The 10,811-nt window shown below is 31.8% G+C and overlaps 1 protein-coding gene across 1 annotated transcript in view; it reads right to left on the bottom strand.

The window, feature by feature from the left end:
* Positions 1–10,811, bottom strand: part of LOC117108387 (DBH-like monooxygenase protein 1 homolog) — a 61,000-nt gene that overhangs the window by 3,032 nt on the left and 47,157 nt on the right. The window contains exons 6-10 of the mRNA XM_033250387.1: positions 2,450–2,552; positions 2,092–2,258; positions 1,526–1,580; positions 992–1,116; positions 609–668 (exon numbers count right to left, since the gene is read on the bottom strand). Of these exons, the coding sequence (XP_033106278.1) occupies positions 609–668; positions 992–1,116; positions 1,526–1,580; positions 2,092–2,258; positions 2,450–2,552 (510 nt within the window). The remainder of the gene's footprint in view (positions 1–608; positions 669–991; positions 1,117–1,525; positions 1,581–2,091; positions 2,259–2,449; positions 2,553–10,811) is intronic.

Here is a 10,811-nt window from a genome sequence, read left to right as displayed (position 1 = left end):
TCGTCGGGGAGAAAATAATGTATGTACTGTCTCTTATACACATCTCAACACTGCACGCATTAGCATAAATAGATCATGATGATGGTTTCTATATGAACGGTTTTCTCTAACATGCTAAAGTTATCATGATGAATAGATCATGATAAGTTTATCACGATAGCTTATGTGAACGTACCTAATAAGGGATTGGCAATCAAAATAACGAGATTTAGATAGGCAAATTATGTTTTCATAGCGTCATCTGTGCGTGCGACGAAGTTGCACTAACTTGTGGTCGTCTGAACGAACCTTTTCGCTAACCTCCACTCCCTTGGGTGTTGGTAAGGTCCCACGAAACAAAAAAAAAACCTCGTATGTTTGTTGTTGGACAACAATTGTGTTTTTGAGACACGCATGTATGCGTGGCCCTGTTCTGATTGGTCAGTTGTTAACTTGATTGACACTCTGGAATGGTCTATTCTCTGACGAGGTTTGGTCTTTGGCCTGGATCTACATAGCACAGAGAACACAAGATCACAGACGACAAAAAGACGGTCACAGATAAATTCGTCTTAAGACCGACACGTATCTTGATAGAAAAAGAATTCGGGGAAATTTCATCTACTTACGACTGTAATATTTTCTCTGCCCACTGTCTTATATACACATGTCACTACAAATTCATCACCCTACGAACAAAAAAAAAAAAACAAAAAACACGATTTTGCATAGACACTACTATTTTTGTCTTTCTAGATCTAATTTTGCTTTCCGATACTCCCGCATATTTATTAAAGCTAAGGAATATGAGTGATGTATTCAAAACGAAAACCATGATTTTGAAAGTGAATGCTTTTCGAATGGAAGCCAGTGAAGTTCATGTAAATAAGGTGAAGCGAAGTCATGTTACGAAAAAATCATCTTGGACACGCTGTGCAGTACAGGCTATTACACATTTTTTGGCAATAGGATTTTGATTGATTGCAACTGTCACTAAATTTGTCTGTATTACCGGTTTGAAAACTTTTTCGGTTTCAAAATATCGAAATTCTTGAAGGTTGAAGTCATAGTTGTCATCACGTGCCAAATCGTCGATCAAACTTCCATTACGATAATGTTGAAGACTAATTTTTGTAGCTATATCGAAAGAAGAACAGTTGGATTTGAATAAAACTAAACAAAATCTATTGTATATAATAACATGTACATATATATACATACATATTATATGTATATATATATATATATATATATATATCTTTAAGAATAAAACTAAACAGATCCTCGAGTACTTTTTATGTAATAAGCATATTATAGGGCCTAAGTTATCGCTACTTTGTGAATGTTGCAAACATTACAACTGTGTTCTGGAAAAACTGATGATATTGAAATGTTCATAAAGCAAGCCATAGAGAAGTGCAATGGTCATGCCACTAGGACAGACCTGAAAATACAAGCTTGTTGATGTTTTATATATGTTAGCGGATATGTTAAATCTTAAATGAAATGGAAAAGAGTTCATGTTGTAGGAAAACTTTTTGCATACCTGCAAGGTGACCATGCAAACCTACTGCAATTATCTTTATGTCTTCTTCCAAAACCTACAAATATAACTTAGTTTTGTCCAACTGCTGAATGAGTTATATAAACTACAGTACAATTAACATGTTCATAGGCCTACACGAGTTGTAAATATTACAACATTAGATATTACCAAACACCTGGATTACTGTGATGGAAAAATATATTTAGGCAATGACACTAAATATTTTGAAAAAATAAAAATTTCAAAAGTTTATTTAAATTGTATATTTCAGATTATAAATAAGCTTTGAAAAAATGTCAGATGGAAATTAGAGTGTTTACTTTTTATTCTAAATTGTTATGGCTCAATTTTCTATAGGACATACTAACAAAGTTCAAATATTTATTTTTTATTTCATTTTTTTAGCTTATCTCAGACAATATCGTTGATTTTTCCATATTATTTTGCAAATGTCGTATATTTGAAATATTCACAATATACATTTTCTTAGGTCTGCAAAGTTTGAAAGTATGGTATTTAATCAATCTTTTTTAATTAATGAAAAATTATCATATGAGAAAACATACTTGTTTTGTGCAATCTCCGAAACAAAATCCAAATGTTTTGAATGCCTTTTCATTTGGTGGAATGCTTTGAAGAGGTGATACTTCCTCGCCAATCATCCATACCTCCGCTTCGTACTGACGTAGTGTGGGTGTGTAATAAACCCTTACTCCAGAATTGTCATGAAAATCTGTGAATTAGAATTAGCTAAAAATGTGATGAAATCATAATAATCACAGCCTGAATATTGATTAAGGTTAATATCTGTATTTATATTTTATATAATTATTATTGTTTTTCAATGACAGACAAGACGTTTGACAACTAGACCATCTGATACTTTTAGACAGGAAAGATAATTTAATAATAATATACGCCTACCTGCTGAATGCCCTGGGTTGTCATAATGCATCTCAATCAATATGATTGTAGAATCATTTCCCCTACCAAGTGACAATCCAGCATGATCAGGAAAATCCAATGGCTACGTGAGTGAACAAAAAGCAATATAATATTTATTTTAGCTTATTATACAATGCAAACCCCTCTTTGAGCTTCACTATAAAAAAAAATAAAAAAAATAAACTCTGTAAAAGTCTGTTGCGGAATACCCAGATAAGTAAAGAAAAAAAAACATACATTATTTCCGAGTTCTCAACTCTTTACTCCAGCTCAAAAACGGACGAGTTTCATATCTTTTATTTTAATGAATTTAATAAAGTGTTAGGTTTCTTGGGTTTTTTTTTTTGTTTTTTTTTGTTTTTTTTTTTTTTTGTTTTTTGTTTGTTGTTTTTTTTTTGCACTATTTCATTAAATACTATAATATTTCTTCGAATATAAACTTTTTAGTCTAAAAAATTGCGAAAACATTTTTATTTTATCTATTTTATTTTATTGTTGGTTAGCGTTTGGCACATTTGTTGCGCTTCGGTTTTTCAACCTCGGGCGCGGGGGTTCGTTGTGCATTTCACTTGTGTCCTTGGACAAGGCAGTTTACCTACGTTTGTCTTTGAAAGGATGATGTGATTGAATGTGTTAGTCTGTATCGGCATTAAATTGCAAGTATGACTAGAAATACTCGCCAGGGAGTGGAGTAAGTTTCACTTTGTGCTTTTGTTCATTATAGATCCGATGAATATTCGAATTCTAAAGGTATATTCTAAATCACGCTTTTGATATCAAATAGTTAGTAATCATACCCTACGAGCAGCAGACGCGTTACACCGGCGCGTTACACCGACGCGGACCAATTTTATCTAAGCGGGACGGTATTAGCAGCTAAAATCAACCTGGAGGACCAATTTTAGTAGTCCGGCGGACATGTTTTGGCCCGGACTAATTTTGGCGTGACAGGTCTACAACTGTACCAACATAAAAACTTGTAGGCCTACGAAATGAAATTTGTTTAACTGACGTAAATGCAAAAGTATAAGCATACACACCACCATGTAATACAGTAACATAATGGTTGTAGTATAGTAATAATAATAATAATAATAATAATAATAATAATAATAATAATAATAATAATAATAATAATTAACTATCATTATTATTACTATTAATTATAATACCATGTGATGATGATGATAATAATAACAATAATAATAATAATAATAATAATAATAATAATAATAATAATAATAATAATAATAATAATAATAATAATCACAAGTTTAAGCCTACATATCAACATAGGCCTAGGGATATAAGCCTACATACATATAAGAGCAATAAAATAATAATAGTTATTATTTATAATAATAATAATAATAATAATAATAATAATAATAATAATAATTAACTATCATTATTATTACTAATCATTATAATACCATTTGATGATAATAATAATAATAATAATAATAATAATAATAATAATAATAATAATAATCACAAGTTTAAGCCTACATATCAACATAGGCCTAGGGATATAAGCCTACATACATATAAGAGCAATAAAATAATAATAGTTATTATTTATTATTATAATAATAATAATAATAATAATAATAATAATAATAATAATAATAATAATAATAATAATAATAATAATAATAATAATAATAATAATAATAAGCCTGAACTAAAGAAATTGTTTATTTTTGCCACTTCCCAAACACATTTTTTGTTCAAAGGTTCCGTTTATGATCAGATTGACGGGGTGTCCATGGGTTCCCCTTTAGCCCCTGTTCTGGCAAATCTATTCCTGGAACACCATGAAAAGGTATGGCTTGAAACAGTATAAAGGTCCCAGCGTTTTATTTTATAGACGTTATGTTGATGATATTTTTTGTTTATTCTGCAATGAGGAGGACGTTTCTATATTTTTTGAATATCTAAACTCACGTCACCCTAACATTAAGTTTACCTTTTAGAAACAGGTTGAACAAAAACTTCCTTTCCTGGATGTGTTAATTTCCAAATCAAAACATAAGCTAGCATCTACTTCTGTCTTCCGGAAATCTACATTTACTGGGCTCCTCACTAATTATTTTAGTTTTTGTTCATTCAATTACAAACTCGGACTGGTCCGGACGCTAGTTGACAGGACATTCAAAATTAATTATAGCTGGATGGGTTTTCATGAAGACATTAAAGCTTTAATATCCATCTTAAGGAAAAATAGCTTTCCGCTACACATTATCAATAAAATAATTTCGAAATATCTTGATTCTGTATGCTCCCCAAATAAACGTTCAAAACCACCTGAGGCAATTGGAGATGCCACACCCATCACCATCCTTTATTTAAAAATTCCATATATCGGCCCCTTTTCTAACATTGCCTCGCATAAAATTCGTTTCCTTTCTAAGCAATTATGTAATGATTTTGAATTTAAGTTGTTTTTTTCTTCATTTAAAATAAAAAATTTGTTTTCAGTGAAGGATGCTGTCCCTGCCGGTCTCCGCTCTCGTGTTGTATATAAATTTGTGTATGCGGACTGTAATGCCAGCTATGTCGGAGAAACTAGCCGACACTTCTCAACACGCGTGCGCGAGCACTTGGCAATGGATAGGAACTCTCACATATTAAAACACCTTAAGAATTCACGCGAATGTATGCAAACTTGTAGCAAGGACTGTTTCCGTATTCTTGACTCCGCCCCATCAATTCATCATCTCAAAATAAAGGAGGCATTACATATTCAATGGGAGCAGCCTTCACTCAACAAACAACTTTACCATGTTAATTTAACTTTGTCATTCTGATTTTACTTCATTCCGTTTACCATTATTATACATTGTTTTTATTCATGATCTTGGTGTTTACAACTTGATACGGTTGAATTACGTATAGATTGACGTATTACAAACTTCACTTCGTTTAAATAAGATTGCCTATATGGAATCTCTGTACACTGATGATGACAGGTAGGATCTGTCGAAACATGTACGTAGCGTAAAGCCTAGCAATGGCTAGGCCTAATAAAGTTTTCAGGCATTGCCTGAAATGATCGTTCTCAAAAGTATTGTCATATTTTTGAATGTTAATAATAATAATAATAATAATGATACTAATAATAATAATAAGAAGAAGAAGAAGAAGAAGAAGAAGAAGAGGAAGAGGAAGAGGAAGAAGAAGAACAAGAGGAAGAAGAATGTAGGTGGTCTTTAGTGTATCCGAATTAGTATTTACTTTTATTGTGTTTAAGTTATACTCATTTTATCATTGAGCTTGTTAATAAAATGGTAACTGTAGTGTCATCGTCGCTTCAAGGGTAATGTATCTGAAATCATGAAGGCACACAGAGTAAACCTACAGTACAAGAAATGATGAAACACAGAAATTATGATACATTGTTTATATCTTCTTATAGGTCTATAGAAAACGTCCCACAGCACTAGGCCTAAAGTTTATTCGTATAGTCATCTTCATCACCATTATTGTCACAATTATTAATTATTGTCATTGTTTGTCATGATAATTATTATAGGCCTATCTTTACTTATACCGTGCTTGTGCAATTACGTCAAGTAAACACATTTGATTTCGTACAACTACGTGACTGACAATTTTTTAAAAGAAGTAAGGCCTAGGCTAGAGCTATACAGTTTAGTTTTGTAATCATAGCCTAATCATTATTTACTTCTTAAATATATATATTTCAGAATTATAATAAAAAGGGGATTCAAGTTTGTGGTGTTCAACTATTTGACTCGTCATTATACACTCTTACACACTCAATAACGGTTCTTCAGATATGAAACACTAAGTGTAAAAAGGTTCTTCATTTCGAAGTGTTGTGTAACTATTTATAAAAACTCCTTAACGAACCTAAAATGGTTCGAAGGGCAGTTTAGCGAACCTATTTTTTTTTTCGAAACTTTAAAGGTGCTACAGGGGTTCCATATACAATACAACTGAAGAACTCTTTTTTTTTCTAAGAGTGTGGGTTTGTCAGTGAACCTCTGTCGAAAATAAGAAACTACTAATGAGTTTATTGCCGAATCAGGAAATTGATTTTTTGAAAATATAGCACCACCAATCGTCACTACTTCAAAAGCCCAGAAAAAAAGATGGCGTCCTGCATTATACTGGAAAATTGAATAGATACACCTTAAAACAATGTAAATCATCATCATGCGATTACTTTTTTTAATTTAATATAAATATAATTATAACCACACCCCCCCCCCCCCCCCCCACCCAAAAAAAGACCCGTAAAAAAGCCTGTCAACCCACGCATATCCACATGACCCTGGCAATCCCACTAATGAAAAGCCTGTCACGCTGGTCACACGGCGCCTGTTCATCAACAGAAGAATAATAGTAAAATAGTATCAAAATGTACAAATTGATTTAAATGTGCACGATTCTTAAAACTGTGCAACAATCTCTTTGCACAGTTTGCAAACTATGCAGAATCTTGCAGAATTTTAAAATTGTGCAAAGGAATAATTGCACAGTTTTCAAATTCAATGCAATGGAGATTTTACAATTTTCACATTTGTGCACGACAGTGACAACAATCAACAATTCATTTTCCCACTAGCAGTTAAATGCGTGCTCATAAAGTAGGCTAAAATTAATTGACGATTTAAAAAAAAGGTTGAACCATGAAGATATAAAATAATACTTCCACGGTTGAACCAAATTTAGGTCTTAGTATTCTACTCCTAAATTTCTCTCGCCTTCTTTTTTTTGTAATTTGTGTGAAGAAAGTGACACTGATAATCATTTAAATGCTGTACAATTCGTAGTGGTCAAAACTAAACTTAGTTTATTATTATAAGAGAAGATTTAGTGCTCTCTTTTGTACATGACGGACATTTTTCTTTCTCTCTGATGGTAGCAAAGAAATTATATAGCTGAAGATTACACATCTAGATGTGTATAAGAGACAGGTACAAGAAATGATGAAACACAGAAATTATGATACATTGTTTATATCTTCTTATAGGTCTATAGAAAACGTCCCACAGCACTAGGCCTAAAGTTTATTCGTATAGTCATCTTCATCACCATTATTGTCACAATTATTAATTATTGTCATTGTTTGTCATGATAATTATTATAGGCCTATCTTTACTTATACCGTGCTTGTGCAATTACGTCAAGTAAACACAGATGTGTATAAGAGACAGATATATATGAGTGTGTGTATGTGGGTGGGTGTGCGTTTGTGTGTGTGTGTGTGTGTGCGTATGTTCTTTTAAACGCAAGAAAGAAGTTCTTTTTTGTTGGAACCTGAATTCCATGTGAACCGAATTGTACACAATGACAATAAATCGATCTTGCAATTTGACTTATCCTTTAAAAAAAACCTAGCTTTTTTAATTTTTCTCTTTCTTGTGGCTAAATTTTCCCTGACACCCATGACGTTTGCCCTTTCTTTAATTTCATTATACACATAGGCCTAGAAATAATAACACATAGGCACTCTTTTAAATGGAAATGGTTATAAAGAACTGTAAAATACTTACACCACTACCGACAGCCCATCCATATATCATACGTCTGCAACTCCAAAAGTCATTAGGCATATTATCTAAGTAACAAATGCCTGACCAGTTGACATTCTCACTATTGCAGCTATATGCAATGAGGTGATGGACCAGAGATTCATGGCCTTCTTGGACAATAGTTTCGAACTATAAGAGCAAGATTAAGAAGGAAATGTTAATTAGCTAAAGCCAGGCACTCACTGCTTCGTACGACCGTCGACCGACGAATCCAACTCTGATACTTGTGAGCGTTAGACGACCACTGGTGTATCTTAAAGTCTTGAAATGGGGGTGCTGATGGGGGCTTGACGGTGAAGTGGGGGCTCGATATTCTGTTGAGGGGCGGTAACTCGCAAAATAAGGTGATTTTAGGTGATTTTTAACTACTTGACAATGATATTTTTAGAAAGAAACATACTGGGTTGATTTCCTCTAAAATAATGTTAGAGGGTGTCCATTTTTACAATAATAGACATAATTATGTACGCCTTAATTGCGTTGAAGTCCCGTCATCGGCGTAAGCATAGCATATGATTAATGTTTACGAATCGGCGTAGGCATAGACACTTCAAAAATATTATTCTTAAAGGTTTATTTTATGACGTTATTGAAGCTGTGTTCCGGAAAGAAAGAAAGACAGAAATGTTGATAATTTGTTGAAACGAAATTTAAGCAACCGAACGACAAAAATGCTGGAATAGTACATACAGATTTTTTAATTTTAAAACACAGTTTCAAGATATATTTTTTTAATTGAATTTCTTTCCTTGTTGGTCTTTTAGTGTAATAGTAAATATTGTATTGTTTGTCATTATTTTTATAATTTTACCTTTCATTGACATTCCCCATTGCCTACGAAGGAAGAGGCAGGGTATTTCAATAGCGCGCGTCTGTCGGTGTGTCGGTCTGTCTGTGTGCCTGTCCTGGCGCATAACTACTGGACTGATTTAATCCAAAGTTTTGCACAATGACAATATTACATGTATCTCGGTCCTCCTCGAATTTGAAGCTGATCGGAGGTAAAATGTAAATTTTAGAACGTTATTTATATATTTTCGGTAATCTCTGAGAGAGCCAACACGAGCGGATCGTTCGACAGAGTCGTTTGCCAAGGCCGAGCCGAGTTGAGCTGACCGACCTCGGACCGACCCGAGCGGATCGACTATGTCGCATTTTGGCCGACAAACTGGAAGCGGTCTGGACGACGTGCAAGCCCGATTGATAGGCTTGCCATCTGAGTCCTGTGATGATAGAACTCGTTTGGCGGACGCAGTGAAGAAGTAAGATGCAGATTTTAGATATTTTCGGCCGTAGATATCACAATCTACAGTCTCAATTTAAAACAAAATATATTTGTGAATAATAATAGATTCTGAAAAAAAAAGTATACAATAAATTCACAAATAAATATAAAAAGGGGAGATTCGGGCCCAATACAATCGATTAACTGTACATATAATACGTGCATCTTTACCGCTTGTCTAAACTTCACCTGACAGGTATGTATAATGCATTTAGAATTGTTAGTGTATGTAACTAAAATGTAACATAATATGCCGATATACTTACTCGAACAACATGAACTGGGTTGTCAAATGCTGGAACTGCAAAGGAAGTGCACCAGTAGGTCGTGTCAGAGTCACTAGGTACAGTCACCTGCCAAAAAAATATAACAGGACATCAATTGATAAGAATCTATTTGATCCTTAATAGGAAAGGATAAGATAGGAGTATTTTTTGTATGACTCCCACCAACTAAGTCTGAAGACTTGGTTTCAGTAGGGTCCATCTGGCAGTGCACCAGGAGACCACCGCTTTTCAAAAAAGTGTACTTCGTTCTTTAATTAGCCATATTGCACGCAGGATCAACGTTGGTTAGAATTGTACGGGCATATTTTTAATAAGATCTCCACAGGATGCATGCCCACTCAGAGTGGCTACCACAACATTAGGCGACAGAGCTAAGCTTCTCTGTCACTGTGATATTATTATTATTATTATTATTATTATTATTATTATTATTATTATTATTATTATTATTATTATTATTATTATTATTATTATTATTCTTATTATTATTATTATTATTATTATTAATTATATTATTATTAATAATTAGTATTAGTATTAGTATTATTATTATTATTAATAATTAGTATTAGTATTAGTATTAGTATTAGTATTAATAATTAGTATTAGTATTAGTATTAGTATTAGTATTAGTATTAGTATTAGTATTAGTATTAGTATTATTAGTATTAGTATTATTAGTAGTATTAGTATTAGTATTATTAGTAGTATTAGTATTATTAGTACTATTAGTATTATTAGTAGTATTAGTATTAGTATTAGTATTATTAGTATTAGTATTAGTATTATTAGTATTATTAGTATTAGTATTAGTATTAGTATTATTAGTATTAGTATTAGTATTATTAGTATTAGTATTAGTATTATTAGTATTATTATTATTAGTATTAGTATTATTAGTATTATTATTATTAGTATTATTAATATTAATATTATTAATATTAGTATTATTATTATTATTATTATTATTTATTATTATTATTATTAGTAGTAGTAGTAGTATGTATTAGTAGTATTAGTAGTATTAGTATTAGTATTAGTATTAGTATTAGTATTAGTAGTATTATTAGTAGTATTATTAGTATTATTATTATTATTAGTATTAGTATTAGTATTATTATTAGTATTAGTATTAGTATTAGTATTAGTATTAGTATTAGTATTAGTATTAGTATTAGTATTATTATTATTAGTATTATTAGTAT

Source organism: Anneissia japonica, unplaced genomic scaffold (genome assembly GCF_011630105.1).
Source record: "Anneissia japonica isolate Jap-2015-1 unplaced genomic scaffold, ASM1163010v1 scaffold426_len1935630_cov189, whole genome shotgun sequence".
NCBI lineage: Eukaryota > Metazoa > Echinodermata > Crinoidea > Comatulida > Comatulidae > Anneissia > Anneissia japonica.
This window is presented reverse-complemented; position numbering and strand designations above follow the sequence as displayed.